Here is a 22,199-nt window from a genome sequence, read left to right as displayed (position 1 = left end):
AAAAATGTCTTTGGTGGTGGGGTCGGATCGCAGATGGCAGAAGTGTCGGAGGATGATGCGTTGGATCCGGAGGTTGGTGGGGTGGTACGTGAGGACGAGGGGGATTCTTTTTTGGTTGTTATTGCGGGGACGGAGTGTGAGGGAGGAGTTGCCTCGAACAGTTCATCCACTTCACCAACACCTTCCACCCCAACCTTAAGTTCACCTGGACCATCTCTAACACCTCTCTCACCTTCCTGGACCTCTCTGTCTCTATCTCGGGCAACCACCTAGAAACCGATATCCATTTCAAGCCCACCGACTCCCACAGCTACCTAGAATACACCTCCTCCCACCCACCTTCCTGCAAAAATGCCATCCCCTATTCCCAATTCCTTCGCCTCCGCCACATCTGCTCCCAGGATGAGGCATTCCACTCCCGTACATCTCAGATGTCCTTGTTTTTCAAGGACCGCAACTTCCCCCCCTCAGTGGTCGAGAACGCCTTCCACCGTGTCTCCCACATTTCCCGCAACTCCTCCCTCACACCCCGTCCCCGCAATAACAACCAAAAAAGAATCCTCGTCCTCAAGTACCACCCCACCAACCTCCAGATCCAACGCATCATCCTCCGACACTTCCGCCATCTGCGATCCGACCCCACCACCAAAGACATTTTTCCCTCCCCACCCTTATCTGCTTTCTGGAGGGACCACTCTCTCCGTGACTCCCTTGTCTGCTCCACACTCCCCTCCAGCCCCACCACACCCAGCACTTTTCCCTACAAACGCAGGAAGTGTTACACCTGCCCCCACACCTCCTCCCTCACCCCCACCCCAGGCCCCAAGAAGACTTTCCACATCAAGCAGATGTTCACCTGCACATCGGCTAATGTGGTATACTGCATCCACTGTACCCGTTGTGGCCTCCTCTACATCGGAGAAACCAAGCGGAGGCTGGGGGACCGCTTTGCAGAACACCTACGCTCGGTTCGCAATAAACAACTATACCTCCCAGTCGCGAACCATTTCAACTGCCCCTCCCATTCCTCAGATGACATGTCCATCCTGGGCCTTCTGCAGTGCCACAATGATGCCATCCGAAGGTTGCAGGAATAGCAACTCATGTTCCGCTTGGGAACCCTGCAGCCCAATGGTATCAATGTGGATTTCACAAGCTTCAAAATCTCCCCTCCCTCTACCGCATCCCAAAACCAGCCCAGCTCGTCCCTGCCTCCCTAACCTGTCCTTCCTCCCACCTATCCCCTCCTCCCACCTCAAACCCCCCCCCCCTCTCCTACCTACTAACCTTATCCCGCCCCCTTGACCTGTCCGTCCTCCCTGGACTGACCTATCTCCTCCCTACCTCCCCGCCTACAGATCACCTTTACTGGCTCCATCCCCGCCTCTTTGACCTGTCTGTTTCCTCTCCACCTATCTTCTCCTCTATCCATCTTCTATCTGCCTCCCCCTCTCCCTATTTATTTCAGAACCCCCTTCCCCTCCCCCATTTTTGATGAAGGGTCTAAACGTCAGCCTTCCTGCTCCTCTGATGCTGCTTGGCCTGTTGTGTTCATCCAGCTCTACACCTTGTTATCTCAGATTCTCCAGCATCTGTAGTTCCTTCTATCTCGAAAAAGGATCTCAGTTTGTTCTGGTTCTCTGTGCTGCAGTAAAACCACCGAACTAACTTAAAAAAAGTACTACATTGCCTAATGCACACAATGAAGACAACATCACATGATAAACAGTTGAAAGACACAACAGGGCAGCTAAATGCAAAATGAATGCAAGCAAATTAATCAAACATGTGAACTCCTATAGAGGTTACATTTCCAGGAGTAATTTTGGCTCCAGGAATTGTTCATGTTGACACTTGATGTCGCCCTCCCCCAGACTCCACCAACCCCCCCCCCACACACACACACACACACACACACACACACACACACGTGAAATCTAGCCCTCTATTGTTAGCTTATTGCAACTTCTGGCTGTATTACTTTTGCCTTTAAGACAATATTTTTCAATTGATAGTTGCAGTTATAGACAAAAAAAGCTTAACTGTTCATTTGCGTCTTTTCAACGTGTTATCTTAAATCAGAATTGACACTGGGAATTGGACAGAAATTGCTGAAGCAATTAAAAGTAAACCACTGTGGAAGATGAAGATCTGAAATAAGAACAGAAAGTGCTGGAGAAACTCAACAGGTCTGGCAACATCTGTGAAGAGAGAAACAAAGTTAACGTTTTGAGTCCAGTAGATATTCTTTGGAACAAAGACAGAAGTTTTTGGAAAAGCTCAGCAGGTCTGGCAGCATCTGTGAAGAAAAAAACCAGATTTAATGTTTCGGGTCCAGTGACCCTTCCACAAAACAGGAGTAATTTTGATCTTCTTTGGAACTTAGCTTGCTGAAGCAAGGTGAGAGTCAATGGCATGAATTGGATCTTCACTCAACATTATAATTTGGAAAGCTGTGTTGCGGTATAAATTACCAGAGGGGTAAATCGATTACAACGTGCTGAGAGCAACAGGACATCTAGAAGGATCTTAACCTTTTTCCCACTGTGACCCCTTTTGAGGCTTGAAAGTTATCATGACCCCTCTGGGAACCACCAGACGGCGTTGGGGTGGGTTAGAGTGGGGAGTACAATCGTTATGACTCTGTCAAAGTTCCATGAAGGTCATGACTGCTGCAGAACTCATGACCCCAAAACGTAACTTAAGATATGGCAGGGGAACTCAGCCTGCAGTATATGAGAAGTGCTAGACATTCCTGGTCATCTGGATGACCACATGTGCAGGAAGTGTTGCTGGTTTGGTGGCTTGAGGGCTGGGTTTTGGAGTTTGAGTGTCACCTGGAGTCACAGCGGTTATGTGGACAACATGCAGTCACTCTACAACATAGGAAACTGCAGTCAGGGAAGGAATGGATGACCTCCATTCAGTACAGCAACAGAATGCATTTCACTCAAGAATGGTATTTTTGGTGGATTCTCTGGGGAGTGCAGCCAGAGACCAGCTACCTGAGGTGGGGCGAGAAAGAGAGGAACTGGTTTAATGGTAGAAGACTCAATAATCAGGGGTACAGACAGAAGTTTCTGCAGACATGACTCCCTCGTTGTGTGTTGTCTCCCCTGGCTCCAGGATCTCACTGAACAGCTACAGGGCAATCTGAAGGCATTGTCTGAACAGTCAGAGGTTATGGTTCACATTGGAACCTATGATATGAGTGGGAAAAGGGATGAAGTCCTGCAGCAAGAAGTCAGGAAGCTAGGCAACTGATTGGAAAGCAGGACTTTGAGTGATTTATTCTCTAGATTGCTCCTGGTGCCATGTGCTGTATGAATAGCGGAACATAACAGATGAACGTGTGGCAGAAGGAGGGAGGACTATTGATACTTCGTAGGACCCTGAGAGGCACCAAGGATCAGGAGATTTTGGTGAGCATGCCCACTGGTCCCTTAAAATAGCAGGACAGGCAGATAAAGTGATTATTAAGGCAGGTGGGATACTTGTTTTTATTAATGAAGGCACAGAGTTAGGAGCAGGGAGGTTATGCTGGAACTGTGTAAACACTGGTTAGGCCACAGCTAGAATATTATGGGCTGTCATAGTTTAGATGTGATAGCCCCGGAGAGGGTGCAGAGGTGAAATGCCAGGATGTTGCCTGAGCTGGAAAGCTTTAGTTATGAAGAGAGATTGGACAGTCTTAGGTTGCTTTCCTACGAGCAGAGAGATCGAGAGGGACATGGTTCAGATGTATAAAATTATGAAGGGCATAGACAGGACGGACAGGAAGAAATGTTTCCCTTAGTGGAGGGATCAATGACCTGAGTCATAGATTTAAGCTAAGAGAAAGGAGGTTTAGAGGGGATGTGAGGAAAAATGTTTCCACACAGAGGGCATTAGGAATCTGGAACCCACTCCCTGTAAGAGTGATAGAAGCAGAAACGCAAATAACATTGCAGAAGCATTTAGATGTGCACTTATGGTGTTAAGTCATACAAGGCTCTGCACAAATACTGGAAAACAGGATAAAAATAGTTAGGTTGTTGTTTTTGACCAGTGCAGCCTTTTTCAGTGATGTAGACCTCTATGACTGTTATGAATCTATGGATGTCTGGGTCAGCTCCTGGGGAAGGTAGAACCTAAGCTGAAATGGTACCAATGTCCTTGTGGTGGTGGGTTTGCTCGTGCTGTTGTTGAGGGTTTAAACTAATTTGACAGGGGAAAGGAGTACAATAAGGTGTGATGATGCACAGATAAATAAAGAAAAGCAAATCAGTCTGGATGGCAGAGTGTATAAAGTCAAGTTAAGGCAAGAAGGAAGCATGGTAAGGCTGGATGGCATTTATTTTAATGCAAAGAGACTTGTGAATAAGGTAGGGAAGTTGAGGGTGCCAATTAAACATGGAGCATGATATTGTTATCACAGAGACACAGTTGTGGGAGGAATGGGACTGGCAGCTCAATATTCTGGAGTATAGAATCTTCAGGCAAGGCAGGGAGGGGTGTAACAGAGGAGATGGTGTTGCAATATTGATTAAGGAGTCAATTGCTGTAATAAGGAGGACTGATGGCTTAGAAGGTTCCTCAGTTGATGTCATATGGCTGTAACTTAAAAATAAAAAGGGCCAATCAGATTGTTGGGAATAAATCGTAGACCTCCAAACACCTAGGGAGAAACAGAAGGGCAGATGCATAGGCAAATTCCAGAAAAGTATAAAAATAATTGGGGGTTTTAACTTCCTGAAACTTAACTGGGCTAGACAAAGTGTGAAACACATAGAGGGTGTGAAATTCTTAAAAGATTTCTTTACCAGCGCGTATAAAGTCCTACAAGATGCAGCTGGTGCTGAACCTAATTTTAAGGAACAAAGCCTGGTGAGTGGCAGATGTGTCAATGGAGATGTATTTCAGTGAGTGACCATAACTCAGTAAGGTTTAAAGTAGTGATGGAAAATGACAAAGATGGATCAGAAATAAGGGTTCAGAATTGGAGGAAGGTTGATTTTATTATGATAAACAGTATCTGGTCGGGGTGGACTGAAATTAGCTACTTATGGGGAAAATCTATATCAGAAATGGGGGTTTATTCAAAAAGAAAAATAATTAGGGTAGTAGGTCAATCTGTTTGTGTAAAATTGAAGGGTGGGAACAACAAATCCAGAGAGCCATTGGTGCTCAAGGATGTACAGGATTGGATAATGAAAATAGGGAGGCTCACAGTAGCTACCAAAGGTTCGAAACACCTGGAGTATAGAAAATGCAGGAGCTATTTAAACATAAATTGGGAGAGTAAAGAGAATGCATGAGAAAACACTTGTGGATAAAACAAAGGTAAATTCAAAGGAATTTTATAAATATACTGGGGCAAGAGGATAACAAGGGAAACAGTAGGGCCCGTTTGGGATCAAAATGGCAAACTGTGTGTGAAGCCAGAAGGCATAGGTAAGGTTTTAAATGAGAGCTGTGCATCTGCATTGACCGTAGAATGTAGGCATAGAAATCCAGAGAGGATATACATAAATAAAATAGAATTGGGGAGGGGGTAAATATTTGTGGTTTTAGAGGGTTAAAATTTGGAATAAATACCCAGACCTAGATGAGATGTTTACCAGTTGGGATGTAGGAGAAAAGTGAGGAAATTACGGGGGCCCTGACATTAAATTTCAAATCTTGTTTGACCACAGGAGTGGTGCCAAAGACTGGAGGATAGTTAATGGGTTACCATGACTCACGAAAGGTAAAAAACTGAGAGAGCTGTAGATGCTGTCAGAAACAAAAACAGAAATTGCTGGGAAAAGCTGAGCAGGTCTGGCAGCATCAGTGGAGAGAAAGCAGAGTTAACATTTCAGGTTCAGTGACCCATCTTCAGAACTGATAGTAGCTAGGAAAATGTTGGTTTTTATAGAGAAGGTAGGGTTGGGGGATGGGGGGTGGGGTAAGGAGGAAGTGATAGTTGGAGGTGAGGCTAAAGAGAGAGAAAAACAATTAGATAGACAAATGAGTGGATGATGGTAGGGCTAGAAGAATGAATAGATGCAAATGGTAACTAATGGTGGCTACCAGTGCGTTGTGCATAATTGCAAACCATGTGATAGTAAGGCCTGGTGTGTGGGTGTGGGGATAGTGTAGGGAAGGTGCTCAAGTCCTAAAATCGTTAAACTCAATATTCAGTTCAGAAGGCTGCAGAGTTCCCAAGCAGAAAATGAGGTGCTGCTCTTCCAGCTTGCATTGAGCTTTGGTGGAGCACTGCAGCAAGCCTGAGACAGAGATATTGGCCACGGAACATGGTGGTGTGTTGAAATGGCAGGCAACTGGAAGCTCAGCAGAAACCCAATTTTGCAGAACATTTACACTCTTGTCTGAAAAAAATGACCCTGAGCTTGCTCCTCAAAGGGTCAGTGCTGATTTGATGGGCTGAATGGTCTCCTTCCACAATGCAGGGATTCTATGAAAGTAAGGGCCCACGGGGACCAAGGCAACTTGACAAATTGGATCCAAAATTGACTTACTGATAATAGGCAGAGGGTGATGTTGAAGGTTGCAGTGACAAAGTTTGTGTCCAATGGAATACTGCTTAAGTTGGTGCTAGGTCCCTTGCTGTTTGTACTGTACATTAATGATGTAGATAAAAATGTAGGAGGTTTGACCAGTGAATTTGCACATGACATGAAAATTGGCAGTATGGTAAATAGTGAGGAGAAAAGCCTTAGCCTACAAGATATAATGGTCAGATGGGAAGAACAGTGGTAAATGGAATTTGATCCAGAAAGTGTGAGATGATGTATTTTGAGGGGACTAATATAGATGCCTCTGGGTGATAACATCAAGTTCTGCAAAGAACTGATTACCATCAGCATATATCTCAGCCCCACTTCTCTTGATCCCTCCACTGCAACACTCCTTGCCAACATCCAGTGCTAGATGAGCAAGAATCTCCAGCTAAACGTAGATATGTCTTAATTGAAACCATAGTCTTTTATTGCTTTAATTAAGGACCAAAGGAAAAAATACCTCACAAAAAGCTATCCCCACCCTGCCTCAGAACATTTCCTCATCTATGTTTTGTTACCGTGACTCTTTTAAACAAAATTCCCTCTGCATCATCCCCATCAAACACTCCCAGGGCAGATACAGCCCAGGGTTAGATACTGTACAGAGTAAAGACCCCTCTACTCTTTTGAACAGGAAAACCACCTCCTGCAATCTTTCAAACTAAAAGTAACTGGAAAGTAAAGCTCCTTATACTCTTTAAAAATGAAAGTAAAGTAGTCTCTACACTTTTAAGCAAAGAGTAGAGTTCCCATGGTATTGTCCCCACCAAAACTCCCAGGACAGGAACACTTACCTCTTGACTGGACTATCCAATGTACTCTAAGATGGTGTTTCATCTTCCAGTTTCCATAGACTTGTGCTGACCCAGTCTGTGCTGTCCATATCTTAACTTGCATCAACACTTATCACTAATTACCGAGATAGTGGGAACTGCTGATGCTGTAATAACAAGGTGTAGAGCTGGATGAACACAGCAGGCCCAGCAGCATCAGAGGAGCAGGAAAGCTGACGTTTCGGGCCAGCTGAGCTATGTTGGCTCTCAGTTCAACAATGCCTCAAATATAATATTCTCATACTTGTTTGGAACAACCTCCATAGCCTTACTCCTAAAACTGAACACTCTGCATTCCTCCAATTCTGGCCAATTTTGATCACTGCACCATTGGCAAATTGTGCTTTCATGTGCCTCGATTGTAAGCTTACAGACATTTACGGCACAAAAGGAAGCCATTCAGCCCATCATGTCCTTGTCCGTCAACAAAGATCTAATTAAACAAATCCCATTTTCTATTTCTTGGTCCATAGCCCTGAGGGCAACACAAGGGAATATTCAAACACTTCTTAAACGTTGAGAGTTTCTGACTCAACCACTCCTTCAGGCTGTGAATTCCAGACTATCACCAACCTCAGAGAGAAAAAGATATTCTCCTCAAATCTCAGCTTAGCTTTCGACCTCTTATCCCCCCACAGTTATTGACCCCTCTACCAGCAGATAAAGCAACTTCCTATCCACTAACTTTGCAATACAAATTGCTAATCCGAAATGGCTGTGACAAGGCTATCTGAAAGTTACGGCTCAAATTGACCAATTTCTTGACACTGGATAATTGCTGGTGAATCCCCATTTGTGAACAGTGGTGCAATTTATAATGACTTGCAACACTGTTTTCCTTGTCACAAATTGCCAGGCTTTCCACATGCTCTCAAAATAGTCAGTATTGTGATCTTGCTATTGTTTTTCTGGCAACTGTAAACTCTGAACAGGACAGCCACAGTAAATTTATTTTAATGACCAATTTCTTGAAGAGTCAAATAAATAATTGTATACCATAAACACGTTCAGCAGGAAGAGCCAGTCAAATACCAAAACTGTCAGCAACCTTCAATAAAGAAGTAGATGGCGGATTCATGACTAGGGTCAGAGTGGATGGAAGCAGGGGACTCACTACAAATCGATAGCAAACTGTTTACAGCGAATTAAAAACATACTGCGGGGGGTGGGGAAGAAATACTAAGAGAATTAATAGGGCCAGGTGAAATAAGATAGCAGAGGACGTTTCTGGTCAGCAAAAACACCAGCAGTATTTCATTGGAATAAAATAACATACTTTATATTATAAATGCTATGCAAACTCACAGCATGCAACTACCCATTTAAATTAATAAGTAGAGCAAGTCCATCCTGAAACCATAGTAAATTTTGATTCCTTGCTGTTGTTATGGGAACAGTTAATTAAGGATCGAAATTTCCTGACAAAACCTGGGCATGCCCACTGAATGGTGAAGAAGGGTCTAGGCCCGAAACGTCAGCCTTCCTGCTCGGCCTGCTGTGTTCATCCAGCTCTACACCTTGTTATCTCAGATTCTCCAGCATCTGCAGTTCCTACTATCTCTGACAGTTTCTTGTGATTGCAAGCATCACTTAGAAGGCAAAAGAGATTGTTAAGGTATGGCGTCATTGGCCTGACCTCAATGACCTGTGGCAGCAGTTCAGTATTCTCAGAATTGTTTTTCTAAAACAATTTATTTTTGATTGAGATTTATATGGCTGTGAGAAGTGGAGGGGCTGGGACAATATGCAGTGGGCACTATTGAAGAGGGACTGTTTTTAAGTTAGTCAAGGGTTAAATGCTGTTTATTTGACTAGATGGTTCATACTTCATGTATAAAACATCAAAAATAGCTTTTCTTCTGGTTATGTGATAATGCAGAGTAAAAATATAGGATACATCCCTTTCTATAATCTCTGAGCTTTGGCTCACTGGTCATAGTTGCTTCAGTGACTCAAACGCAACTTAGATCAATACTTCAGTTGCATTACCAGAAGTGGTGCCTTTCAGATGACATATTGAATAAAAACACCATCCATGATGATCCTATAAATAATATATCCCAAGCGCAAGGGATCTCTCAGCATTTAATTCTCAAACAACATTTAACCCTCAAAATCAACATTACAGAATCAGCTAGTCATTTACCATATCCGCATTTGAAGTCAGACTTGAAACATTTTGATTCTCTATTATCTCAGTCCCAGGACATCACTGCACGAGTTCCTCAGGGTAGTACCTTATGCCCAAACATCTTCAGCTGTGTCAATGAACTTTCCTCCATAAATGATGATTACAGACAATGTTCAGCACCATTCTTAACTTCAGATAGTGAAGTCGTCTGTATCTGTATACAGTAAGGCCTGACAACAGAGGCTTCAGCTGCTAAGTGGCAAGTAACATTCATGCCACACAAATGACAGGCAGTGACCATCTCCAACAACAGGATAAAACCACTATCCCTCAACATTCACTGAATCCCTCCCCCCTCCACAACTCAACATCCCGTGAATTGACTAGAAACTGAACTGGGAGCCACAGTATTTATATGGCTGATCAAGAGCAGTTCAGGTATTAGGAATGCTACAGCAAGTAACTCACCTGACTTTATTTACCACGTCCACTATCTACAAAAGCACGAGCCAGGAATGTAATGGAATACTTCCTGCATGTCTAAAAGAGTGAAGCTCCAACAACACTCAAGTTCAACACCATTTAGAACAAAGCCACTTGACTGGCAACCGTCTAACACTTTCAATATTTACTCCCACCACAACCACCAGTGGCAGCAAATATGTACCATCACATCATACACTGCAGTAATTCAGCAAAGTTCCTTTGACAGCACTTTCCAAACTTCCATCTGGACAGTAAAGATTGCAAAAGACAAAAGACAAAAGACCAGCACCTTCAAGTTCCCCTCCAAGCCATGCATACAATCCTGACTTGGAATTAGAATTGCCATTCCTTCACTGTTGTTCATCAAAATCCTGGAACATTGTGGATGTGCCCACATCATCACAGACCGCAGCAATTCAATTTGGCAGCTTATTATCACCCTTGAGGGCAATCAAGAATGGGCAATAAAAATACTAGCCTAGCCAGCACTCCAAGTCTGTGAACTAGTAAAGAAAAAAAGACTGCCAACTCTTTATATTTACAGTATTTTGTTTTAGCAAAAGTAACATTGGGTCTCATCATCCTGAGGTTGTGAAAAATACATGCATATAGAAAGACATAGTAAGAACTGCTGATACTGGAGTCTGAGACAACACAGTGTGGAGCCGGAGGAACACAGCAGGCCAGGCAGCAGAGGAATAGGAAAGCTGACATTTCAGGTCAGGACCCTTAAGAAATCGGGGATGGGGAACAGAGATCCGAAATAAACAGAGGAGGGGTGGGGCTGGGGAAAGTAGGTGTAATGGTGATAGGTGAGTGCAGGTAGGTAGTGGTGGGGATTGGTCAGTGAGGTGGGAGCGAAAATGGACAGGTCAAGGAGGCAGGGTTGGTCATGAGGCCGGGGGGTGGGGAGATTTTGAAACTATATACAAATAGTAAGTTCTAAGTCAGCTACTTGCTAGAAATGCAAACAAAATGCTGAGCTTGTGTGATAGCCCTTTAAAGTAAAAAAGGTGCCTCAAAATACGTGAACTGCCGATGTGAAGTTCAATAAAGAAAAAAAGTCATGGTACAAACCCCTCTCTCGTTTATTCACATATCTCTCCATTTGGCTGGCTCAAAGTGGCATTGCAAAGACACGATATCCACTCTCATTGACTCAGCAAGTTATACCAATGGGAAAACAAACGATGCATACATACTTGATACTGAGATATCTAAATATTTGACCAAAGGACTAGCAGCAAATACTGAAGTAGCAAGACTACAGACTACCAACTTTCACCAATCTCTGCCAAATCATCACTATTGCTTGAAACTCACACTTTGAATGATCAAGTTCAAATACAAAAAATACCAATGGGAACTTTATTTATTGGAAGCTATGGCCTTTACCCCTGACATTTAGGCACAAGTTTTTTGGGGAACTAGCATGATGGGTTTGATGACACCTCAGTGATTAAATGATTCGGGCTGTCCAGGGATAGCACATGTTCAAAAGAAATCAGCAAATTACGTGGCTCTTACAAAATTGCTGGCAACTCCAGACAGCTGAGAAACCAATCTCCTACCACAGACGGGATTCAGAGAGGTGAATGGGGACATTATATTTCACACGTACAGGAAGAATACCGAATAATCCTGGGTCTCAAAAATAAGGCTGTGAATTCTTATATTAAAATTTCTGATGCCTCAAGTCATATTAATCAAATATAACTGGGTAATTTTAGTCATGGCATTTCTGCAGTCACCATCTAAAAATTAACAGATATCACAATCGACATAACAATTCCGATCATTTCTATTCTAAAATGTTTTTCTGCACATACTAATTACACATTCATTTGTAGTAGTGTGTACACTTATTGAACAAGTGATCAAAGGCAGCAGAGTATAAATGATTTAAAAATAAAGTTTTATTCAGTGTGAAAAACTAATGTTCAAATTATTGAAAACTTCGAGAATCATACAAAACAAAAACAAATCAAAAAATACATAACACTGATGAGCCAAGATGCTTTCCCAGTTTAAACTGTGAAAGTTAAAAAAAAAGTGGTAGCTGAATGAACAACCTTGGTAAGGTAGCCACAAGTCAGACTTGGCTGCTGGAAATTTTATGCAATCTCCTCACTATATTATAAGTCATTATCTACATTTACAAATAGATTATTTCACATAGCTTTGAGATACTTCCTCCATTTTAGTGATATCAAATTACTGCCAATAGAAAGCAAAAGATTTCCATCCACTAAAGAGTGAAACATTGAATCAATATTTGAGCTTTTTAAACAAGATTACACAACTTCCCCGTGAACCCACAATATCAAAAATAAGCTACTGGAAGTGGAAATTGCTACCTCTGTCAGCATTTCAGTCTCTTCTGTTTGCTTTCCTTGACTTTGGCAAGGTTCCCTGCTTATACCATGTACACAGTCCTGTCACACTAATTTACATGATTCCTTCTAAGTGAACTTGCATAACCTGTTTTATATTTCTCTTCTTATGCACATGTAAATGTTCAATGAATTGGCATCTGAGTACAAATTGAAATTTACAGAAATCTCATCATACAAACCAGAGGTAGAGCCAGGACTTTCAATACAAACAGTACTTAGCAAACTTATGTATCTATCATTCTGGCTTGTCATTTCAAATCCAGGGGTTGCTGGACATTTCTTTGAAGAACTTGACCACTTCTTCCAAATTTTCTTTGATTTAAATCCAATGACAATACATCAGCAAATCCCTGATTCAGTTACTTTCTGCTGCATTTTTAAGATCAGTTCCAACAAATTCATCTGTAAGGTCAGTTCCTGTAAGATATAGAGAGAAACAAAACCATTTAGAACTTTGACCACTAAAAGCTTTATGGCCTTGCTGGGTATTTGGCAATGTCCTGTCTATGATACAGTGCCACAATTGGCAGACACCTGCAATGCTAATTTGTTTTGATCTCAGGGTGAGCCGAGTTTGTGGATAAAAACAGCCAACACAATGCATTCAAAAAAACATTGCAGAAATGTAAATTTGCACTGGATATTACTTGCACTTGAAATTCCTCAGGCTTGTGCTGGTCTGGCTAATTTCTGGTGAATTGTTCCAAAATTAATGATAGAGACTCGCTAGAGTATGTAATTTGGGTGTTGAGGGGGAAAATGTTTGTGCGGTTAGGAAGCAAAATTATCCAAACAGCACTGGTAAGCTACATCAAATCCTACACACTCAAAAGCGTACAGGTTCCCTTGTATCTACTACCCTTGTTCTATCGGGTTGTAAAGGTCGTGGGTTTGGATCTGATCAAGGGGAAGCAGCCCAGCTAAGCCCTTCCGAGTCGCCTTGTCCTTCCAAATGTTTCTCAACAGTAATAAGAAAGTGTAATCTAGGGCATATATTTTTCTCCCTTTCTAACAGAGGCAATGGGACCAACTGTAACATTGAAAATATCAATCAGTTCAGCAAGGTGGTTATTAAACCTAGGACCTTTCAGCCCAACCATTTGCTGCATAGGATAAACTCACAGCCAATGGAAAAGCAGAGTTACAGTGATGGTGCTGCTTTAAACATTCACAAAGAACATGAATATATTATATACTTACACTAGCACATTTTATTGTACTATTGCTGATAGCCAGCCTATGGATAAGCAGTTTTAGAACTTAGATCCATCAAGCTCTGTTAAGAAACATCTCAGCAAGAGTGCTCTTTGTGCTGTTTGAGAGCTGTTCTCTTACCTTCTGTTACCCAAACACACAAGCAAACAATTCATTGCTGACAGACATTTGGACAGAACAAAATCAGGCTTGGAAATCTAATAGTGAATGTATTTTGTTTTAAATCCATTAGCATAAAGTATAATTGATAAGCAAAGGAAAGTGACCCAAAAAATAAAGATTATACCAGACATCTTTGAGGAGGGTCACCTGAGGGTTTGTAGTAATGTAGAATCCTGGAACACCAGCCTTCTCCAGGGTGTTCTGCTGGTCAATCACTTTTTGATCCAGCTCCAAGACTATCTTCTCATCCATCATCCTTTGCTCATCCTTTACTCTCTGCTCCAATGTCTAGGGGGGAGAAAAAAAGTGTGATAGCGCTCAAACCTGTTTAAGTTGAAGATAGGAGAAAAGAACAAAAATATCACTGGCTCTGTCCTAAATTTTACAGCAATAGCAAAGGAATGTAATTGTTAAAAAAAAATACAATGAAGTCTTGCAAACCTAAGTTTCTGTTCGTTTAAGCTTAGTAAGTTCTGAAAGGGGAAGTAAAAGTTATGTTTGTCTATTTCCCTGATGTCTTACAACAATCAGACTACCCATCAGTACTGGTACAAGTCTGAAGTAATTTTCAGACTGAAGACAGCTCTGATCATGACAACTTGAGATCAATAAAAGTGACCAAATTTTAACAACTGAAACATATCCGTATAGTTCAAGACTTAGGAATTAGCATTTAAATTGAATTGAAAAGATCAAAAATAGAGAATCATTTTCAATGTCATGGTACATTTTGGGAAGCACCTTGGTTATGTCACACATACACAACTGAACAAAATGCACTGACCCTCAAATTAAAGAAGAAAAATCTCTGGATATTAGCTCATCTTGTACAAAAAGATTAGGCAAACCCAAAAAGCTTGGAGAAAGGATTAAAGCCATTGTGAAAGCAGGTTAACTCAAATCTTTTACCTCAAGTTCCCTCTGCTGTGCTGCACGGAGCACTGCCATGTTGTGGGTCTTGCAGTTCTGTAATGCCTCCTTGTGTTTTTTTAGCAACTCCTGTTTAAGAGCTTTAAGGAAAAAACAAAGTAACTTTCTTGCAAGAAATTTTCATCAAGAAATACAATGTTATACCAGAACCACAATTTTTCCTAAGGGGACTGTACCGGTTTCCAGGACAACTTGCAAGCTGTGGACTTTTCCTTACAAAGGCAATGTACCAGCTGTTTTGATATCAGGTTCTCTGCTAATGGTTCTGTGAAGTCTATCGTAATCAGAATATTTTATTATGTTAGATGCACTATAAAACTATAGCAATAAATAAATTTGTAATAATACCAGAGATTTATCTGTTAGACATTGTTATTATCTCCCTATTATAGGTTTTCTAAGTGAGTTGGCCTGATCTTTGCTGCTAATCCGTTCATGTTAGCCATCAATAAGGACTGATGTCCTCTTGCATGTGATGGCATTGTGCAATGTCACTGGATCAGTAACAAAGAGGTCCAGGCTAATGCTTTGTGGACATATGTTCAAATCCCATCATTTGAATTTAAATTCAGTTAAGGATCCTACAACAATTCTGGTAATGTCATTGAACTAGTAAGCCAAAATACCCAGCTAGTGCCCTGGGTTCAAATCCCACCAGGGCAGATGGAGAAATCTGAATCTAATAAAAGGATCTGGAATTAAAGCTAGCTTCATGGTGACCATGTAATGACCATCAATTGTTGTAAAAACACTAGTGTCTTTTAGGAAAGAAATCTGCCATCTGTGTGGGGTCTGGCCTGCAGGTGATTCCAGACCCATAGTAACACGGTCGGCTCTTCACTACCAGTTAATTTAAGGGCAATTAGGGATGCTTAAATACTGGCCTAGTCAATGATGTCCATACCCAGAATGTGATTCAGACAAACCCTTGATAACTATGAATTATTTCATATGAAAGTATTAAGACAAAACAAAGAACTGCAGATGCTTAAAATTAAATTGTTCAAGAAACTCAGCAGGTCTGGCAGCGTCTGTGGAGAGAGAAACAGAGTTAATCTTTCGAATGCAGGGACCCTTCTTCAGAACCAGGTCTGCCAAACCTGCTGAGTTTCTCTAGCAATTTCAGGTTAACGAAATAAACAAAAATAATCATTCTCGGTCACAAAAATTTATCTGGTTCACTAATGTCCTTAAGGGAAAGGAATCTGTTTTTACTTCATCTGGCCTACCTGTAAAATCCTCAAACGTCCTGTGAAATGGCCTAGCATGCTACTTATTTCAGGAGCAACAAAAAACAAAACATTTTTAGTCCCACTATAAAAAATATTTAAAAACAGAAGTAGTAATGCTAACCATTCTATGGAGTTTGTGTGATGCAGTGGGTATTGTCTCCGCCTTTGAAAGGGAGCATTGGGGCTCAAATTTCACTCCAGGATTTGATGGTAAAGGAAGGTAGATTATAATACCACCAAACAAGATAATGTTACCATCACTGTCTGTATCTCAAGGCTACAATGAGTGGTAAAATGCTTCACAGCAACTAAAACACCTCAAGAAGCTGGTTGGCCAAATTGGGTATACTGCCAACATGGGTCAGGTCAGTGCCAACTACATAGTGTGCAATTCTATTTCCGGCTGTGAAGCATTTGGACCTACCTCTTCACCCTACACATTGTCGTGGTCCTGTAGGTCAGCCCAACTTTCAGGCAGCTTAAAATAAATTTGGTTCCTGTACCACAGCCTAGAAAAGGCAAACAGTAAAACTTCCTCATCAAATGACATATACCGGTGAACTCATTTTATATTCTTCAAAATGCAGGACCAGTATATTCAGTTCCAAGTACTTTTTTTTGAAAAGCAGTTTTCTTTCCCACTGGATAGTGATTTCTGCCAATAATATTTACTGTGTTTACGGAGAACCACATTTTAGAACAAGTTTAAACCCCTCCTCCCCCTTTTCATCTGTTGAATTTCAATTTTCGATCTGGAACATCCCCAGGCATGCTACCTCTGTGTTCACTGTGCAGTTTCAGACGCTGGTTGTAGAGATTTTTCTCAGTCAGATGCTGAATCTCAAGCAAACCCTGTACAATCTCAAAGACAGTGCCGTCAATCAAAGCCAAGGCCAGGTTACTTAGTATATCATAGGATAATCGCTGCTGGCATGAGCTAAAAATAGAAAAAGAAAATAGCCTGCATTAGAAAAAGGTAAACATTTAAACACAGTCAAGATGCATGGAAAAAACAAACAATGACACTTCAGATGAACCTTTCATCCTAGCTTTCAAAAAGTACAGATAAAAAGAGACTTAAATACGTCAAAAGCATGAATCAACCAGGCAGTTAACAGAATGATCTTTAAAACACTTCATGGAAACAGATTAAACGGACAAATTGGTAGTAACATGACACAGTAGGAGACAAATAATACATTTAAGAAAAATCAGCGTGAACTTTCTTCTCATTACCATTGTTCTATCCTTTTTAAATACCACACACTTGTAATTCTTATCTAGTACTCAGAATCATAGAATCCCTACAGTGTTGAAGCAGGCCATTTAGCCCATCGAGTCCATACTGACCCTCCAAAAAGCATCCCACGCATACCGCCCCCAACCCCCCCACCTTATTCTTGTAACCCTGCATCTCCCATGACTAACCACCTAGTCTGCACATCCCTGGACACTATGGCTGCGCTAAATTGTCCAATCCACCTAACCTGCACATCTTTGGACTGCAGGAGGAAACCCACGCAGAAACACCGAGAATGTGTGAAGCTTGCACAGTCAGTTGCCCAAGGGTCCCTGGCGCTATGTGGCTGCAGCACTAACCACTAGCCCGTATTGACAGTAGTTGTTGCCCTGGAACATTAACTTTTTCTCCCATTAACTATAAAGGAGGAGATGCTAGGTGCCACTATCATCAAAATGGAAAATCTAAAACAAACACCCATTTGTTTTTCATGGAGGGCCACAACGAAACAAATTCAAATAACAAAATTCATATCGGTTTTCCCAAAAAACATTTTTAGACTGTGGCGCCACTGTTCAAGGAAGACCTCAAGCATGATAACAGTCCGCATTTGTTCCTAAAGGATTATCTGGGCATAGACAATGCTGTAGAATATGGTAGGCAACCAGAGCAACTACAACAACAGGTTACACCGAAGCTATGGGCAGCCACTTTGGTCGGGCCCAGGTGCAGATTCAACAGGAGTTTCTAGACTTGCTTAAGGTCCTATACTGAAAATTCTGAGGTTGGACTGCAGCCATTTGAAACAGACATCCCTCATTGATGAAACATGATTGCAGAGCTTCAAGTTCCACGTTGATATGGACCATGGACTGATGCAAACTACAGCAGTTATAGGCTGCCTGGAGTCAGTGAAGTTACTTCACATTTATTTAACCAAATTGCTCCATGCAACACTTTGACTAAGCATGCAGTGGACAACCCCAGCGATTGATTATTAGCCGCATCTCATTATTGAAATCAACATCCGAGAGTGGAGAATATTCAAGAATACCAAATGAGGTTTGATTGTTAGATATTTCCAACTAGGAAAGCTACTAATTCCCAAGTGAGGCTATGGAAGCAAAAATGTGAAGTAGAAATTTCCTGGTTGTAGAAATGCAGTAAAAAGTGGAAAGATTTGATTAGTGAACAGTTTTTTTTTGCAAATTGCAAAAGGGATTTTTTTTTTGTTAAATTGATTCAGGATTAAGTTTTGCTGGTTGGGACAGCATTTATTGCCTATTCCTGTTGATCATCATATGTGCTTTCAAATTAATGACCAATTAAATGTTACCTTTAAACTGAACTGCATGATGGGACAATAGATTATATTTATCAACAACTAAGTGTATGAGACAAGATTCAAAAATACACAGAGCTGGAGACTGTCAAATAGAAGTTTGGACATTTGAAAATCAGAACCTTTAAGCCCTTTCACATCCACATGATATCTCAATGTTTTTTAAGAAAATACTAAATTCATGGGATATGGTCTTTGCTGGCTGGGCGAATATTTAATGCCCATCCCTAGTTGCCCTTGAAGGCGGTAGCAAGCTATATTCTTGAATCACTGCAGACTATTTAGTGTTGTAGGTGTACCCACAATGCTTTACTGCCAATGAAGGACACTTGATATGGCAGCTAATTTGTGCAGACCAAAATCCCAGAAACCACAATGTAATAACAGCCAGATATTGTGACTTGATTGGAGGATAAAATATTGGCTTGCGCACTAGGGATAATTCCCCTGTTGTTCTTCAAAATAGTGCCAAAGTGATATTTTGTGTCTACCTCACAGGGCAGATAGGACATTGAAGGGCAGAGAAGGGTGCCAACTTGAAACGTCAGCTTTCCTGCTCCTCTGATGCTGCCTGGCCTGCTGTGTTCCTCCAGCTCCACACAGTGTTACCATCATTACCTGGTCTGGTCTACGTGACTCCAGACTCACAGCAATGTGGTTGACTCTGAACTGCCCTCTGGCAATTAGGGATGAGTAATAAATGCTGCCCATTCAGCGATGCCCTCATCCCATTAATGAATTTTAAAAAATACAACTTTTATTAGTCAGATTTTCAGAATATTGGTAGAATAGCCTAAAAATAAGATTCAGCATTCAAGTCCCACCTGCTCCAGAGCTGGGTCATAACATCTCTGAACAGGTTGATCAAAAATATCTAGAATGTTCGAATTCACTGTTTTGCTACCTTGATAGGTCTTTGACCAGACTCTGCAGCTGAGACAGAAGGTGATAATGCTGTTCCTGCTGCTTAGCGATATCTGCTGGCTCTTCATATATCTCTACGGTTTTATTCATCTTCAAAAAAGATGTTTTATGAGGAAGTCATCCCAGTATCAAGGGACCAGCTTCTTTCAAATAGGAATGCCCACTCCTAAAACAGATTTAGAAATGATTTCTAATGTTGCCAAAAGCATCAGGCCAAAGACTTCATCTCTAATTTTCACAAAAGTAGGTTCTTCTATTTTTCATTTAACATTTGACAATTACATATTCACACTGTACAGTCACCACATGTGGAAGTGAAATTCTTTACTAATCCTTCTGTTGCCTAAGAACTGTAACGCAACAACCAAACGATAAGATACTTTTAGTTCAAAACACCCGGTTTTCTACCCACACCATCTCCTACCTTAACCAATTACTAATTCAACCAGCACATCACCATTTAAGATACATGCCACCCATACAACAGAAATATTAGTTGTTCCCCACGGTACCCACTTCTGAAAATGCAACTGACACTCAGGTTGAAAGACAGGACAACTGTGCTTAATATCAAGGCAGCATTCAATCAGAAACAATACTAATAAGTTCTAGCAAAATTGAAGGAGACAGAGACCAAAGAAAGAAAATCTACCCAAGGCTGCAGTTACATCTGACACTAAGGTAAATAATTCTTGTCAAGAAGTCTGAGTACTAGTGAGGGATTTACTCTTAACCATTATTTCAGTGACTTCAGTACAGTTGGGTTGATTGCAGTGTGAGAATGCAAAGCATTTCAAAATTTGTCAGGTAAGACTTTAATTCCTAAGGACCTGATGTAATTTTATGTAAAAACTGCATCCTGTGTGCGCGCTGGCCATTAGATCAAAATCGAAATAAGGTACACAAACTGCAACTCTCCTACCATGGAAACAGATTATCTATAAGACATAAGTAAAGGTAAGCCACTCAGTCCATTGAGTCTGCTGTGCCTTTCAATGAGATCGCGACTAATAAGACCATAAGACATTGGCCTAATTTCTGCTCCTTTCAGGCCATTCAGCCCATCGGGTCTGCTCCACCATTCAATCATGGCTGATATGTTCCTCAACCCCATTCTCCCGCTTTCTCCCTGTAAACCTTAATCCTTTTGATAATCAAGAACCTAACTATCGCAGTCTTAATCTGATAATCAACTCCACTTTCCCCATAACCTTTGATTCCCTTATAAAAACGAAAGTCTGAGCCTTGAATAGACTTCATAAGCCAACCTCAAAAGCCTTCAGCAGTAAAGAATGTTACAACCCTCAACAAATTACTCCTCAGTTCTCTCCTAACCGGCCAACTCCTTACTCCTCTGGTCCTAAACTCTCCCACATGGAAAAACAACCACATCCACCCTTTCAAGTTGTCTAAGAATTTTGCATGTTTCAATACGGTCACCTCCCATTCTACTAAGTACCAACGGATACAGGCCCAACCTACTCAGTCTTGTTGAGACACTTTACAGTGCACAAAACCAGCTGTCCTCATTCTTACATCATGACAGCGAACACTCGGAGATAGATTTTGGAATATGTCCAGATGCGACAACCTTGTGAAAGGCACTACATAAGATACAAGTTCTTCCACTTGGTAAATCATTACTTAGAACTGGCACATCATAGACACACACACACACATCAGTCATGTCAAGACAAGCTGTATCACAAATGGTTTCTACACTATAGTCTGGAAATCTTAATATACAAACTGGAACTGTACCCAAACCTGGATTTACCCAATGTAGTGGACAATAATTATTGTGGTTAAGGTTGCTAACTGTTTTGCATACAGTGGGGATGTAACTCACAAAACAATTATTTTCTCCATATCTCAAGACATATGACAGTAACAAAATCATACCTGGACCTTCAACCAACCCAAACTAATTAAACAGCCTTATTTCCTACTCCATCACTAACATTTTAAATTTTACGTTAAAAAAAATCTTAAAAAGAGCATTTTAAACAGCCCACGGTTTTCCCCCCTCTATTAACTGGGTTTTATAACAACAGGTAGAAGGTTAATCTTTAAAGCTGGGAGATGACAGGGAGGGTTGGCAACACCGACTCCAGGTGAAATTGGTGCGAATTAGTGATTTTGCTCAACACAATTTACACGTGATGCAAACTAATTCAAAAATGAAAATAGCTTCTAAAACATGTCACCATACCATACTCTGACTCAATCCTTAAATAAAACAGCAAAATAAAGACGAGGTTATACCGTAAAAAAGAATACTTCTTTCACACAGAGGGCAGCATCGCTCAATAAAAGACCGTTTCAAGGTCAGAATTTGTTCCTCTTTAAAAGAAAAAAATCCCGCAGCTAATCGAAATATACCAGATCTATTTTGAAGGAAATCGTGTACCAGGCCACACTCCTAACGGATTTAACCGTCTGTCTATCACCGCGCCTTACTATCTCCACCATCTTGAGCGTGGCACCACCACCGGCTCATACAACACGTCACTCAACATCCTCCATCTTGAGTGTGGCGCCTCCACGGGCCTTTCACAACGAGTGGCCCAATGTCCGCCATCTTGAGTGTGGCGCCTCCGCCCGTCTTTCGCAATGCACCTCCCAATTTCCGCCATCTTGAGTGTGGCGCGATCAGCGTTTGTTAGCTTGTAGGCGCCCAATGTTTCATGTGGAACATGGACCTGGATTGAAGGGGAGGAGAAAGAGGGGAAATGGGCGTGGAAATAGCCTGGAGATGAAGATAGT

General features: G+C 41.5%; 1 protein-coding gene across 5 annotated transcripts; it reads right to left on the bottom strand.

Annotated features, from left to right (window-relative positions):
• Positions 1-11,886: 11,886 nt before the first annotated feature.
• Positions 11,887-21,995, bottom strand: dgcr6 (DiGeorge syndrome critical region gene 6). Of its 5 annotated transcripts, none has more exons than XM_048611664.1 (6): positions 21,699-21,973; positions 19,334-19,599; positions 16,704-16,864; positions 14,675-14,775; positions 13,913-14,053; positions 11,887-12,805 (listed from the first exon to the last, which is right to left on the bottom strand). In XM_048611664.1, exons 2-6 carry the CDS (start codon positions 19,351-19,353, stop codon positions 12,728-12,730), a joined length of 501 nt encoding a protein of 166 aa, XP_048467621.1. In that variant the 5' UTR covers positions 19,354-19,599; positions 21,699-21,973; the 3' UTR covers positions 11,887-12,727. The 5 variants fall into 5 exon arrangements, with proteins under 5 accessions (XP_048467621.1, XP_020369115.1, XP_048467618.1 ...); XM_020513526.2 differs by having other exon boundaries at positions 19,414-19,599; positions 21,699-21,972; XM_048611661.1 differs by having other exon boundaries at positions 19,414-19,599; positions 21,816-21,972.
• Positions 21,996-22,199: the final 204 nt, after the last annotated feature.

Source organism: Rhincodon typus, chromosome 24 (genome assembly GCF_021869965.1).
Source record: "Rhincodon typus isolate 14 chromosome 24, sRhiTyp1.1, whole genome shotgun sequence".
NCBI lineage: Eukaryota > Metazoa > Chordata > Chondrichthyes > Orectolobiformes > Rhincodontidae > Rhincodon > Rhincodon typus.
This window is presented reverse-complemented; position numbering and strand designations above follow the sequence as displayed.